This window comes from Wyeomyia smithii, chromosome 2 (assembly GCF_029784165.1).
Source record: "Wyeomyia smithii strain HCP4-BCI-WySm-NY-G18 chromosome 2, ASM2978416v1, whole genome shotgun sequence".
In the NCBI taxonomy this organism is placed as follows: domain Eukaryota; kingdom Metazoa; phylum Arthropoda; class Insecta; order Diptera; family Culicidae; genus Wyeomyia; species Wyeomyia smithii.
The window spans coordinates 139,021,443-139,037,722 of NC_073695.1; the positions used below are offsets into that span (position 1 = coordinate 139,021,443).

The 16,280-nt window shown below is 36.5% G+C and overlaps 1 protein-coding gene and 1 long non-coding RNA gene across 2 annotated transcripts; one reads left to right on the top strand and one right to left on the bottom strand.

Moving 5' to 3' along the window:
• The first annotated feature begins 13,088 nt into the window (after positions 1–13,088).
• LOC129720827 (uncharacterized) lies at positions 13,089–13,626 on the top strand. Its single transcript, XR_008727293.1, has 3 exons — positions 13,089–13,226; positions 13,341–13,357; positions 13,407–13,626. It is a non-coding gene; the product is annotated as an uncharacterized LOC129720827 (long non-coding RNA).
• Positions 13,627–15,220: 1,594 nt separating this feature from the next.
• On the bottom strand, positions 15,221–15,967 carry LOC129719981 (uncharacterized). Its single transcript, XM_055671385.1, has one exon. It carries the CDS (start codon positions 15,965–15,967, stop codon positions 15,221–15,223), a length of 747 nt encoding a protein of 248 aa, XP_055527360.1.
• Between the last annotated feature and the right edge of the window lie 313 nt (positions 15,968–16,280).

Below are 16,280 nucleotides of genomic sequence, written 5' to 3' on the forward strand. Positions count from 1 at the left end.
ATTCTTATCAAATGTGAGGTCTTGAACCGTCCTGTGATTGAAAATTTTGAAAGGTTAATCGAACTTAATTCTCAAACCCGTTTTATGACATTGTATTTCAATCACATGTCCCATAATATTAACCCTTCTTCGAATATTCCAAATCGTGTCGACTTATCAAATACTTCTGATTCTACTGTGTTTTTCGATACATCCATGATAGAAGAAACTCGTGGAATTCCGGATCATTTACGCGTGCAGCAGATCCCCAAAAGTTTTTCCAATAAATATCGAAACATCAACTGCGACAATATGTTCTACACTGACGGATCACTTCTTGATGGGTCCACTGGCTTCGGTATTTTCAATAACAATTTAACCGTCTCCCATAAACTCGATAATCCTGCTTCTGTTTACGTCGCAGAATTAGCTGCAATTCAGTACACCCTAGGGATTATCGAAAAAATGCCCAAGGACCATTATTTCATCTTTACGGACAGTCTCAGTTCCATTGAGGCTCTCCGATCGATGAAAGATGTTAAGCACTCTCCGTATTTCCTGGGGAAAATACGGGAACATCTGAGTGCTTTATCCGAAAAATCGTTTCAGATTACCTTAGCGTGGGTCCCTTCTCACTGCTCGACACCGGGCAATGAGAAAGCGGACTCTTTGGCTAAGGTGGGCGCAACAAACGGTGATATTTATGAAAGACCAATTGCCTTTAATGAATTTTTCGCACTTGTACGTCAGAATACGATCATCAGTTGGCAAAATGCTTGGCTCAGAGGGGAACTGGGAAGGTGGTTACATTCCATAATCCCCAAGGTGTCGACGAATCCGTGGTTCAAGGGGTTGGATGTAGGTCGGGATTTCATTTGCGTAATGTCCCGGCTTATGTCCAATCACTATAGATTTGACGCGCATCTCCGTCGTGTTGGGCTCGGGGAAAGTGGTATCTGTGCCTGTGGTGAAGGTTATCACGACATAGAGCATGTGGTTTGGTCATGCCCTGTACACCGTGACGCCAGGTCTAAATTAATAGCTTCCCTGCAGGCCGAAAGTAGGCAGCCGGCTGTTCCTGTTCGTGATGTTTTGGCGAGCCGTGACCATGTCCCTTGTATACGTTTTCCTGAAATCCATCCACGCCCCAGTTTAATCCTATTCCCTTCCGCCTACATCCAACCGAACGACAAGAACACGTTAAGACCCCGGATCCGGAAACAGCAATCAGACCCGCACGATACTCTCAAGGCCCGAGGGAGACAACCCAATATGCCAGTCCGTAATATCTTGGCCCAGCAGCGGAACATGTGCTTACCTATGGCAATGAAAACCATCATACAGTAAACCAGTGCTTTTAATGCAAAATATTATAGCTTTAAGTTACATTTAGTTTCAGCTCGTAGTCGGCAGCGAGGATAAAAAATTTGCTTTTAGTTATTAAGATACTTTAGAAAGTAAGCTACCAGATATAATTGGCGCCGTTAAACATTAAATTGTATTTGTGCCGTGTCAAATGAACTATAGATGAACAAAAAAAAAAAAAAATACCACTCTTGATTTTTTTTTGCAGACATTAAGATTTTTTGTTCGGTTTGAGGTTGCAAAAACAATAACACAAACAAACGTACCAACCGTGAAACGTCACCCATGTACTGCCACATACCTAAGCGAACGTTATTCTCATTATAAAATTCACAATACATATGTGCATTTTTTCAGTGTACTCATTTGGGTAATTTTATTGTAAAAAGTGATTCTCTTCCGAATGTCCTGTAGAACAAAATCAGAAGATGCGCTCCTAGTGGTCGAAAAGGTGACTAGCGCTTTTGTCATTTTCAATGTGTCTTCATGATTTTACGTAAGTGAACTATATTGGTATTATAAGATATTTGATAATGTTGAGGTTGTTGAAAAAGACTTTGAAAGCAACCTAGGTGAACGATATAATGCTTTTATTCCCACAATCGCGAAGCCTAAGTTGAAAATTGTGGGAATGAGTGGTCAATATTCCTCCGATGAATTCATAGACTTGTTAAAAAGTTGGAATGATAGCATCGGCTTTAAAGAAGTAAAGGTTATTGCCGTGTATGAAAATTCACGCTTCAAATATAGCAAGTTTAATGTGATAATCGAAGTTGATCAAGACACTTATAACTGCCTAATGAATGCTGGAAAAGTAAGCATTGGGTGGGATGAGTGTTTTGTACGAGAGGCCATAAATGTATTGCGTTGCTTTAAATGTAGTGAATTTGGTTATAAAAGCACAGAGTGTGTTAATCCTGAGACATGCTCTAAGTACAGTGGAAAGCACAAAAGTTGCTTCGGAGGGCAAGGGCTCACGGTGCTCCTACAGACCGTATTTATTAAACAAAAAATAGCATCAAACGGTAAATTATTATCAAACAAAAAATACCATCAAACTGGGTAAATTAAAAAAAAAATCGTTGGTGGCATTTTCGAGTTAAGTTCATTTTATATCAAAATGACAGATATTCGAAGGAAATTCATACAAACTCGACCATTGATTGGTTTTAGTCTCTCAGATTACAATGGTACTTTGTAGGTATAGATATTTTGTATACCTATAAGCAATTTGCATTAGCAAAAACAAAGCTTTAAAAGGGCGTAGCTTCTTCATTTCAATATAAATTATATCATTGAGAGGTCGATCAATCGAATTAATCATAATGAACACATAAACAATGAACGATAGATAGATAAATCCTTTTCAACTCAGTTTAAAGGTTGCAGGACTCGACTGCTTAAACCGAAGATAAAATTGAAATAAAGCCGTTACCCAGAAATATAACCTTTAACTACGCCACTGTGATACAAACAAACTAATTTAACAGGAATATATCTCGTATTTGAGAACCAACGTATAGATATTGGCATGACGATGGAGTTCGGTATATTGGAATTTACAAAGAACAAATTCACCGTTGCTACACACCCTACCAGCCAAGCTAATGAAATAGAAAAACCAAAATTAATCCACCTAGCGGACAAACCCAGCCTTTCTCATTTAAACTTATTATTTGTAAAAATAGATTTACATGAACGCTTCAATCCAATAAATGTATATTCACTCTTAAGGTTCTAAAAAATTGATGTTGTAATATATACATATGAAAATGCAGTCCGGTCTGTCTGTCTGTCTGATTCATATAGGCTCGAAAACTACCGAACCGATCGACGTGAAAATTTGTATGTAGGGGTTTTTGGTGCCGATAAAGGTTCCTATGACAGTTTGAGACCCCTCCTTCTTCTGGAAGGGAGGGGTCCCATACAAATGAAACACAAATTTCTGCACATCTCGATCAACTAAATGGAACCAAATTTGGCAGGTAAATGTTTTTATTGGTAAAAAATATGTCCATAATGTTTTGACACCCCTCCTTTTTTCGAAGGGAGGGGTGCCATACAAATGAAACACAAATTTCTGCACATCTTGAGAACTAACCAACTGAATGGAACCAAATTTGGCAGGTGAATATTTTTAGAGGTAACAAATATGTGCATAATGGTTTGACAGCCTTCCCTTTCCTATGAGGGGGGGTCCCATGCAAATGAAACACAATTTTCTCACAGCTCAAGAACCAATCAAGAAAATACAACCAAATTTGGTATGAGAGTGCTTTTAGAGGTAACAGATATGTCCATGATGGTTCGACGCCCCTCTCTCTTCTGGAAGCACATGTTTCTGTACAAATTTCTGCACAAATTTCGGCACATCTCGCGAACTAAATACCTCCCAAAATGGGTATTTCCGATGTCACATTGATGCCAAATCTGCTGAAAACGACCGAATACCACCCAATATGAATATATTCAGAATTAAGGCGATGTACAGAAGCCAAAAGCCGAGGATGTTGTCATTTCGATAAAACCAATCATTTCAAACGATTTGTTATTTGACTTTGATCCTATCCTATGGCCGATTCGTCGTGCATTTGCAGACTTTAAACACATCGCAAGGAATCAATGAATTTGGAACGTTAAAATAGTACAACACCACATATAAATTATGTTGAGGACACATATATCGATCAAAGCGAGTATGGTTTCAAATAGTCTTTGAATTTCTTTTCTTTCCATAACATTTGAGCCACATATCAAATTGTTATGAAGTTTGTTATTTGTAAGTTTGAGAGATGACTCGTTCGTATGACACTAGTTATGTTCAAATAAGTCATGTAATCTTTGAGATAATAGGCTTCCGTTGTTTTATTAACAATTTAATACATAACGGTTGCTTAAGTTCGATTATAATCAAATGAAATGGGAACGTCTAAGGCAGCCAAATTTTGAAATCATATGTTCAATCATAATTCATCAGTTAACGCTTAACTAGTCCGCTCATCTGATAACAATATTGATCAAATCGGTTGTGTAGTTTCTTAGATAATGAAGTTTCGTGATTTTCACATTTCAGTACATTACAGACGAAGTTACAGTTCGATTACAGTAAAATTTAATAGGGTGTTATGAGGCAGCTAGACTTTTCATTTGACACTAATTTTGTAGAAATCGGGTCAGCCATCGCTGAGAAAATTGAGTGAGTGCAAGTAGTCTTCGGAATATGTTTCTATTCATTTCACATTTTTAAACATAACAGGCAAAGTAATAGTCCGATTGCAAAACAAATCAATAGGGTCTTATGGGGCAACTAGCCCTGCCATTTGACAATGATTTTATGAAAATCGGTTCAGCCATCTTTGAGAAACATGAGGTAGATTAAACAGTCTTCAGAACACGTTTCTTTTCATAACTTTTGAACCACAAGTTCAATCTTTATAAAACTCAAAAGTTAAGGGTATTTCAGGTATCCCGTTCATTTGAAACCAATTTTGTTCAAATCGGTTGTGTAGTTTTTGAGATTGTAATGTTTCATGATTTTTACATTTTAATACATAACCTCCGAACTAAGAATCCGATTACAATAAAATTTAATAGGGTCTTATGGACCCTGTATACAAAACCTATATACAAGACCTTTCATTTGCAATTAATTTCATGAAAATCGGACTAGCCATCTCTGAGAAAAGTGAGTGAGAATAAAAATCTGCACATACACACACACATACAGAAAATGCTCAGCTCGTCGAGCTGAGTCGAGTGATATATGCCATTTGGCCCTTTGGAGCACTTTTATACTTTCGGTTTTGCGAGTGATTGCTATACCTTTCTAGGAGAAAGGCAAAAATCTGTTGCTGCAGGATCTTTATCTAGCAAATTAAATAATCAAATTATTAATCAACAAATGATGATATAACTCATACTCGACTCCTTCTTTTAATTACTACGCCACTGAGATATAATAAAGTCTCAGATGAAACAGTAATGTCGCAAAACCCTTCCTCATACCCAAAAACCTTTGTATATAAAATTTGCACAGCGGACGTTTTCAAGTTTACAGAGTACAAATTCGCCCCCCCTTGCCCACGCTAATAAGATAGAGCAAAAAACATATTTGTTACACTTTTTATGCTTAAAATCCCAAAAGGAAAGTTTCCACAGTAATCGGTTCAGTGGTTTTTGAGTACATAGGGAGCAGGCAGAGTAATACACCTTCAAACAACGGTGCCTTCTATGATTAAAATTTTCCAACGCAAACTTTTGATATTCCTGGGAATTTTCAACGCCTAATACAGTTCGAGGGCTTTGTTTAATAACACTGTGCTACAAATGAAAAAAATGCCAGAACTTCTAAAGTGACCTAGTAAACGTTGTAGGTCTTGTTGAGTGTAACATTCGCTCATACTAGAAATTTTCCAAACACCCCTAAAATCTGAAGTTATGGTCAAAATACGGTTTTTTGGACTTCAGCGCATATAATATTTTTTAACTCAGTCATTTATCAACCGATTTTCAATATTAAAGCAGTTTTTGAAAGAAGACAAATAGAGCTTTCAAAATATTTACAGGTTTGTTCTAATATCAATAAAACATGTTGAGTTATTTGAATTTAAATCTAATTTTTTAGACTTTTTCACGCAATTTTTCAATTTAATTTTAAATTTGCCGTCTATTTTTGTAAGAATCATACCACGAATACCTACACTATAATTTCAAAAGTATTTTCAATTCTGAATCAAATGAGAGAAGTTTTAAGAAAATTGGTTGATATTTGGCTAAGTTATATATTTTATAAGAAAACCAGAATTTTTGGCTTCTATCGAACAATTATTTCATGGTGCTACAAATGATGGAAAAATGCAAGAACTTTTGACGTGACTTAGTGTGGGTTGTAGCTTTAGTCAAATATTACTTGTGCGTTTACTTGAAGGGTTTCAAATACCCCGAAAATTAAAAGTTTTGTTCAAAACCCTGTTTTTTACCTGAGCTCACATTTTTATGTTTAATTCGGTTATTTTCAACCGATTTTTTATATTTTGACTGTTTTGAAAAGGCGAAAAATAGAGCATTTGAAACATATAAATATGTCTAAAAAGTTTACCTATATGTGATGAATAGTTTTAAAATAAATCAGATGGTTTATGTTATTTTCAATTTTTTTCCAAATTCATTCGCAATTTTTCACACATTTTTGTAATGGTGGAGCTTCAATTGCTGTAAAATTTGGAAAGTTCTTTTTAGTACCAAACGAAAACAATAAATGTTGTTAATGAAAATCTGTTTTAATTTGGCTGAGAAATGATTTGATGAAATCTAAGCATATGGTGGAAAACATCAAGTCATATCTCAGCAAAATTATAACAGGTTTTCATAAACAACACTTACTGTTTTCGTTTGGCACTAGATGTACTTTTCAAATTCTACAGCAATTAAAGCTCGTTCATTACAAAAATATGTCAAAAATTGCGAATAAATTTGGAACAATTTAAAAATAACATAAACTATCTTGTTTATTTTGAAACTATTCAACACATATAGGTAAAATTCGAAAAATTGATGATCTTATTTTATTTAATATAAATCATCTTATTTTATTTAAAACTATTCATCACATATAGGTAAACTCTTTGGACATATTTATATGTTTCAAAAGTTCTATTTTTCGCCTTTCCAAAACAGCCCAAATATAAAAAATTGGTTGAAAAATAACTGAATTAAACATAAACATGTGAGCTAAGGTAAAAAACAGGGTTTTGACCATAGCTAATAATTTTTAGGGTATTTGAAAAACTTCAAGTAAATGCGCAAGTAACATTTGACTAAAGCTACAACCCACACTAAGTCACATCAAAAGTTCTTGTATTTTTTCATCATTTGTAGCTCCGTGAAATAATAGCACGATAGAATCCAAAAATTCTGGTTTTCTTATAAAATATATTTTTCACAAAACTACTTTCAATTGATTCGGAATTGAATATACTTTCAAAATTATAGTATATTCGTGTTATGTTTCTCACAAAAATAGACGGCAAATGGACAATTAAATTGAAAAAATGCGTGAAAAAGTCTAAAAAATTAGATTTAAGGTCAAATAACTCAACATGTTTTATTGATATTAGAACAAACCTGTAAATATTTTGATAGCTCTATTTGTCTTCTTTCTAAAACTGCTTTAATATTTTAAATCGGTTGATAAATGACTGAGTTAAAAAATATTATATGCGCTGAAGTCCAAAAAACCGTAGTTTAACCATAACTTCAGATTTTGGGGGTGTTTGGAAAATTTCTAGTATGAGCGAATGTTACACTCAACAAGACCTACAACCTACTCTAGGTCACTTCAGAAGTTCTAAATCGCTGTAGCACAGTGTAATCTCAACATAATTGGAAACAAAGTGTTGACCGCTAGATTATACAAGTTTTATTGAGACGAAAAAGTTACGCCCTTTTCAAAGCTTAGGCTTGTTTTTTCTTATGAAAATTGCTTATAAGTAGGCAAAATATCTATGCCTACAAAGTACCATTGAAATCTGAGAGTCTAAAACCAATCACTGGTCGAATTTGTATGAATTTCCTTAGATAATCGGTCATTTTAATATAAAATGGACATAACTCAAAAATGCCACCAACGATTTATTTTTTAATTTACCCAGAGATGAAGAACATCATAACGAACAAACTGGCGTTCACCGGTTTGATGGTTTTGATGATTTTGATAATAACGGTCTGTAGGAGCACCGTGGGGCTTGTAATTGGCAGACACTAGCATGTAGTTTCGAGTGTTTTGAACGTTATTTAGTTCAATAATCCCGCCATTTAGTGAGTTGCGATTTTCTGCAAAGTTACTCAGGAGGTCAAGGGCTTATAATTGGCGGAGAGTATAGTGCAGGGTTGTTACAGAAATCTTGATTTTTAATCCGCAAAATTCGCGCCACGGGGTTTGAAGATCCGCGCCGTGAGAACTAAATCCGAGCCGAAAAAAACTATTAAAAATTATTGATTTAAGCATGGTTTCTACAAGCACCGTAGCGCGTTACAGTCCTCAGAAGAGTTTTTCCTGCAAATATCGTATATCGATATATTTTTAAGAGCAAACTATATATCGATATATTTTTAAGGGCAAACTGAACATATCTAGAGAATAAGTTTAGTTAAGTGGATTTTTCCATACAAATCGTATGGAAACTAAGCCTTGGAGCTGACTTAATTTTTTGTCCCACGCTAATGTATAGCTTATTTGTGTTGAGTCTAAAACGCAGAACATTTGAATTTTGTTTTTTGTCCACAACTTTTGAACATGAACTTTAGAAACTAATCCGGGTGGCGAAAAAGTTTTTGAAACCAAATTCGCTGATTTTCCCTGATATTCCCTGAATTACAACATTAATTTCCCTGATATTTTTCAGCATTCAGCGCATAAAAGTGCAACGTAGATTAACGCAACTCTAAAATCCCAGCGAAAAATGTGTTGAATCGGATATGAAACCGAAGCGTAGAGGTCGCGAATTAACCTTTTACGCTAAAAAATCAGTTTTTGCCCTAGAGAGTCGTTTAAAAAATAATCGCGTTTCGGTTAAAAAGTTTTCCCTGAATGTTTTTCAATTTTCCCCGATATTCCCTGATTTCCCTAAAAAATGGATTCCCTGACATTTCCTGATTTTCCAGGTTTTTCCAGGTTTTCGACATCCTGCTAAAGTTCATCGTGAGTCAAAACCCTTACTGCGCCAATGTTTAGGAATAATGCTGAAAAAAAATTGTTCGAAAAACCATATTTATATTAATTACAGTACAAAACATTTTTATAAAATATTTATACAAAATTCCTAAAAAAACGTTACCAGAGATGCCAATGTTTTGATTTAAACTAAATTCTTCCAGGTTTTTTTTTTCGTGTAATCCAGTTAAACAGTTGAATCACAAAATCATCCAGTTTTTGTATGTTTTGCCAGTTCTATCCAGATTTTTTATCAGCTCAAGTTCCCATTGTTTTTGTCTATTTTAAAATATTTTCTTAAGTAAAAATTGTATCTCAATTCCTCTATAAAAAATTTTTAACAGGGAGTAAACAAGGATTTCACTCATTTCTATCCGCTGCTCGCACGAACTCAGCCAATTTTATAGCAACATGATATGACATAAAAATGAAAAAAAAAAAAACATTAAAAACAATGTAGAAGCAAAAGGGTCAATAATGGATAAAGAAACTTTTGAAAATTTTGTAGAATCTGTATTCGAATAGGGTTGACTTAGGCTTGAGATTATTAAATATTTTTGATTGTGACCTGGAGCGAGAATGCTACATATTAAGTGATTGGTGCCTTGTCATATATGTGTGGTATATTATCTCCCTTTGCGAAATTGACACCCGATTTAATGGAATTTAGAGAAAACCAGAAAAAAAAGGCAAAATCTTAAGCGAATAAATAAGCTTTGTCAAATCGAATTCTCACATGTTAGTTTTGTTCCTCTCATATTAGGGATCCAGTTTTTTCCGTTTTTATTTACAACATTATTACAGTTTATTCCAAAATGTTTTTGATAACCCTGTCAGTGACACCACCGCTGCGGGTTGCCATATTCCGCGTAACTAAAACTCATTTGAATTGACTGTTATTGAAATCCACGAAAAGAAATTTCGTGGCACGTCTGTTCATCTGCGGTGATACCTTTGTTCGCGTTTGTACTAAAAAAATATTTGAACATTGGTAAAATGAACACATTGACAAAATAATTGAAAATTGAACAAAATCGGATATTTGCATTTTAAACAAATTTGAGATTTTTAAATAGAGAAGTTTTTGTTAGATAAGATTTTTCTTTTTAAGGGTGCTCTTTTTGAAATTTTCCTAAGAGTTTTAGACAAAAATCAGAGGTGACCGTTTTTTAACTCTCTACTGCCCAATGCTGGGCAGTCAAACCTCTAAAAAGTTTCAATAAATACCTACTTCAAAAGTGTTTATAATGATTCAAAGTGATTCTACCGAAGCCCGTCTAGAAATTACCTTGGGCACTAGAGGGTTAATTCACTTTTTGTTTCTAAAGTCTTTTTATTTCAATAATTTTAAATGAAAATTCTGACAATTTCTCAAAAGTCACCCCTTGAAAACTTTTCCCTTGATGAGTTGAAAAATAGAAAAAAAACCACAGGATGGTTGTGTGCAAAGCCACGACCGTAAAGTTGAAGTAGAATACTTTTACATAGCTCTACTTACGGCTGTACATTAACCTACGGCTGGCGAATCGGTTCGCGCCGCTTTTCGCGTTTAGCCAGGCAGAGGCCTAATGCGCACGGCCAACACAATAGACAGGTGTTTTCACATTGAAAATTAGACACGGCTTTACTAGAGTAAGTGTTGGCCAATGCATCTACCGCTAATACCGCCGCTATCGTACGAAAGCGCGTCGTTTCATGTGGGGAAAAATATCAACAACGAAAAATGACGCGCGTTCAAGAACACCCGAACTGTTTCGCCGTGCCGCTTCCATTTACTTCCTTATAACATCGGCCTTAGGGAAGTATCGGTTGCACCTACCGCTGAGGCTGTTACCATACTGCTACTGTTACCCAAAGCTATTAACTCTTCAAATTAAGTGTTTTATTTGTCCCCAAAAGAACAATTGTTCAATTCCATATCGGATATGATGCAATCGCATCTGTGTAATATTACCGACAGTAACATTCTTCTGAACAAAATGATCCAACTTTTCCATTAGAGGAAGTGCCGGCTGATGTACCGCAAAAATCTCGCCCGATCGCTTGCGTTGGCGTTCAGCCTGGCAGAGGCCTGAGACGTTGTGACCAACCACAGGGCAAGTGATTTGTTTAATTTGAAGGCAGCCACAGGCGCAACCCTCTGCTTTTTTTGTTACTGCTGAGTGCTGATATCTGCTGCTACTGCTGTCAACGTTGTGGACGGTCCATCCAGCTCACCATCCGACTGATGTGTGTAGCTTGTTTTCCCAGAAAAACTTTTTTATAGCCGAAGGGTGCTACGAAATAGGCCACGCCTTTCTTTTCAGTTGTACCAATTTGTAATATTCTTTAGATGAATTATTCCAAATTCGCATTTGATTTTTGTATCCAGCGAATAAACACCGATGGTGCACTCACACACGCAACGATTTAACTCATAACCGTATTGCGGCTTGTAACATCAAGCGATTTCGTTTGCTCGCTGTTGCGTGTTGCATCATGTTGCAACTTGGCTTTCCGCAAAATCCACGCCATGGAGTAGTAAAACCGCGCCAAATCCGCGAGAAACGCAAAATCCGCGCCGACTGTAACAACCCTGATAGTGCGAAATTCAGCCGCAACGCAGCGCTAGTGTGCATGTAGTTTTGAGCGTTTCGAATTCAGTTTAGCTCAATAATCCCATCATTTAGGAACCACTGTATTTCGACATGCTTGACCAGAACTGGTGGCACTAGCCAAAGACCGAAATTTTGTGGGTAGTAATAATCACGCGATAAGTTTAAGTCTAAATACGAAAAACTGTATGAACCCTAGCGCCGCATAGCTGAGTAATCCAGTATTTAATTGTCTACCATGTAGAAGCCTTAAGCCTCCTGAACAAGTTTGCTGAACACCGCAACTTTCTAGCAGGTCGGAATCGTGAGATTAGTTAAGTTCAAAATACGACACATTGTGTGTCCACTAGCGCCACATAGCGGTAAAATTTCACACTGAATTGGCTACTATACAGTAGCCTTTGACCTTCTGAACAAGTTTGCTGAAAACCGCAACTTTCTAGGTTGTCAAAAACACGGGATATCCGCCTATTCCAGGCGATGCTAAACTTTTCAGGAGGTGTTGCAATGTTCAAACTGGGTGTTGCAATACTCAGTAAAGCGATTCCAAACTTATGACGGGTAGTGTATGTATGTGTGTATGTGTGCAATTTTTTTGACCAGGCAACAATTCTATCATCCATACTCTTATAACTTACGAATTTCTTCAAACAGTCGAACACGAACATCTAGACAGACATAAAGTGAGTATCATGATCATCTGGACACAAGCAAGGAAATAACTATCACCACATTCAAGTATGAAGAACTTTTATTTTGAAAACAAAAATGTGAAACAATGACCCAATCTAAGTCAGGTTGCGTTAATGTGCCGCATATGTTGTCCTCTGCTCAAACTTATTACATTGTAATAAGGGTAGTGTTGGGAGGCATCTAAACAGTGTTTTGGTGGGTGCCATCACCCGTTTCATCTGGTGCGCTACAACGTAAATCTGAAGAGCCCCGCTTAGTTACCGCCAGCCTTACGGCTCCAGCAGGACCAGTCTCTCAAAAAGTCTACTCATACAGGCACTGTAAATGACCAAAGGTTTTGATGAGAAAGGAACCCTAAATAGAATTTCTTTACGTTGCAATGAACAAATCTGTACATTAAACTAAATAGAACAGAAATTACCCAATATAGTCAAATTTTCGATACACCTTCATACTACTTGCAAAGTTAACACGTCACAGCCTCGCTACTACTGACGCTGACACTGGTCAGTCCAGAATATCTTATCATTCAACTACGAACGAATTTTCAATCATTCGGATTAGAATACCCTATATACCCATCTCTAGTTTCTAAATCTGTGTGACACAATTTATTCATCTGTCATCATATGTCTTGCTACGTTCATAACAGAGTTGAAAATCTCAATGCTTTTGAAAACAAAATTATTGCGCTTGCGCGAACAGTTATTTGTTTTTCAATTTTGTTATTCACTGTTGTTGATAGAAATTGAATGGACGTTACATATTTCTCTCTTTGATTTTTTCAGAAGTGGTTCACAAAGAAAATTGATATTTTGATTTATTTGTATAGTGAAATTGTGACGACACATTTAGAAATTGTACGTTGAAATATTTATGCAAAGGTAAGTGTTGTTGGTAAATATAAATTGTACATTACATAATTGTAACTTATTTTCGTGGAATATCACCATTCTTACTTTTTATAAACGTCGTTTTTTGCATCTGTTTTTTAATAGCTAACTATTTCATGAAGGTATGTATATTGGTTTTGTACGCATGCGTTAACTATCCGTTCATTGCAGGGCCTATTATTAATTCAGTCTAAAATTAGAGTTTTACCGTTTTTAACTCTCACAATTTGTGCGCGACACTGTAGATGGAAACACGAGAAACGATTATTGTGTAAATAACTAAATCTTCTAATGTCAGAGGAGTTGGACACTTCAGTTAAATTTTCTTGCTAATAAATTCACTTATTGGAAATTAGAACAGAACGAAAAATATTAATAATGTCAAATTACAATTTAACCTTTGTTAGTAGTTTCATTTTCATATATTTATTTTACTTGAAAATAGCAACAGAAATGGGCAATCAAAATAACACGTGATTTTAATTCACAAAGAATATGTTATTATTTTTATTTACGGTGATGACGGTGATAGATGTATAACCTTTGCTTTCTTTTTTATTGAACAAAATCCTACTTTACGGAGAATCATCAGTAACATGAAATAAGCGTTTCCATGTCAAATGATTTATGGTCGAATAGACCTTTCTATCTGCGGTAGTATTAGTGGTCGATTTCACTAATACATGTTTTTTGTTGGTTGCAAATAAACAACACGCTGGTGGGTAACAAAAAATTTCTTCCTGCCCCGAACTTTTATTCAAGTTACTAGCTGACCCGGCAAACTTCGTCCCGCCTATTTTTGTGCCTATTTTGTTTATATCGTTTGAAATTATTGGTTTTATCGGAATGACAACATCCTCGTTTTCTGCCTTTAGTACATCACCTCTCCGGAAATACTCATATTGGGTGGTATTCAGTTATTTTCGTTGTTTTTCAAAAACTGAAAGTGGTCATCTTCGAATTCAAGATGGTGTCCAGGGTCAATGCTTGGCTTCTATACATCATTTAGATTACGGAAATATTCATATGTAGTAGTATTCGGCTGTTTTCCAGAAGTTGCCATCTTACAATTCAAAATGGTGCCTTAGGTCAATTTTTAGCTTTATGCATCATTCTGGTTAAAGAAAAGCTCATATTGGGTGGTATTTGGTCACTTTAGGCTATTTTTCAGAAACCGAAAGTCACCATCCTGCATTTTAAAATGGCATTTGGTGACAATTTCTGGCCCCTGAGCGTCATTCTGGTTCAAGAAACACCCATAATAGGTATTATTTAGTGATATTCGGCTGTTTTCCAGAAACTGGAAGTCACCATCTTAGAATTCAAAATGGTGTGTGTGGTTGATTCTAGCTCCTGTGTATTATTCTAGTATCGAAGCATCTCATATTGGATGGAAATCGGCCATTTTTGGCTGTTTTTTCAGAGAGCGGAAGTCGCCATCTCGGATTTCAAAATTGTATTTGGAGACAATTTCTGGTCTCTGAGCGTCATTCTGGTTGAAGAAACACTCATATTGGGTGTTGTTTGGTCATTTTCGACTATTTTCCATAAAACCGTAAGTCGCCATCTTGTATTTCAAAATGACATTTTGTGACAATTTCTGGCCCCTGAGCATCATTCTTGTTCGAGTGAGAATAAACACTGTTTAGTTAGCAGCAGAGTATTATGCAGCTTCAAAGCTGTAAGATTTTTTTCCAAATTAGGCTGACAAGATTTAGTTTTATTCTAACCTACTTACATTCAGTGTTTTTTCTTCTTACTCCTTCTACTCACTCAAACTTCCTTTTTTAGCTATTCTCTTATTATCCCGATACTTCTAACTAATCATTCAATTTATACTATCCCTTCACCTGTTAACATTAGATCAAAATTTAATTAAATTCGTGGCAATTTTACATCATAAGCACTTACAAGTCTTCTACCACGTTTTGCTTCTGATCGCGTACCACACAATCAAACAGTTAGAGCTGTCAGTCGATCCCGATCTATTTTTCCGAGAGCACGGACTGCACTTCTGTCATAGAACAATCGCGCGCCGCTATGGGCTCAGTTCTGAAGTGTTGCGAACATTCCCCCGCCCGTGTAGTCCTGCGATCTTGGACTTCCAACAAGGCTAGCTTCACGGTAGGTCGCCACATTAGTCCCTCTCTTACTTGAATCAATGCTCGCCTAACTTGTCCATCTACTCCTTTTACTACTTCCACGACTCGTCCTCTAATCCAGCCATTCCTTCTACTGTCGTCTATCACCACCACCAAATCGCCAGGTTCTAGGGGCTTCACTGGAAGAAACCACTTTGTTCGTCTGGTTATAGTAGGGACGTATTCTTTGATCCATCGCTTCCAAAACTGATCAACTAAGTATTGAGCCCGCTTCCAGCTATCTCTAAGCGCCGCTCCCTCGTATCTGAATTGTTGTGCTGGTTGTTTAATTCCATCAGGGCCATAGAGCAAAAAGTGGTTTGGGGTTAACGCTTCCTGTTGTTCCGTTTCCAGCGGGATGTACGTTAAGGGCCTACTGTTCACCATTGATTCAGCCTCCAGAGCAATGGTTTCTAGTACCTCGTCACAGGGATGGTGAGGGTGATCAGCTATAGCTTTCATTGCTGTCTTTACGGATCGTACCAGGCGCTCCCATGATCCACCCATGTGGGGTGCCGATGGTGGGTTGAACAACCAAGCAGTCCGAGCGTTGGTGAAGGTGACCGCACATTCTCCATTTATTTCTCTCATTTGCTCTTTCAAAATATTACTTGCCCCAATAAAATTTGTCCTATTGTCAGATATGAACGATTGTGGGGAACCTCTACGCGCTACAAATCTGCGAATAGCTAAAATACATGACTGTTTTGATAGATCATGCGCCGCCTCTAGATGTACAGCCCTTATTGTCAGACATGTGAACAGAACTATCCACCGTTTTGCCAGACTACGCCCCTGCTTTACTAGAATCGGTCCAAAATAGTCGATTCCTCTGTGTGTAAATGGCTTAATAAACGGTGTAAGCCTTTCCACCGGTAAAGGTGCCATCATCGGTTGTTTTGGA

Coding starts and splice junctions, on each gene's coding strand:
- LOC129719981 (XM_055671385.1), bottom strand. CDS start 15,967: ATGAGAGAAATAAATGGAGAATGTGCGGTCACCTTCACCAACGCTCGG.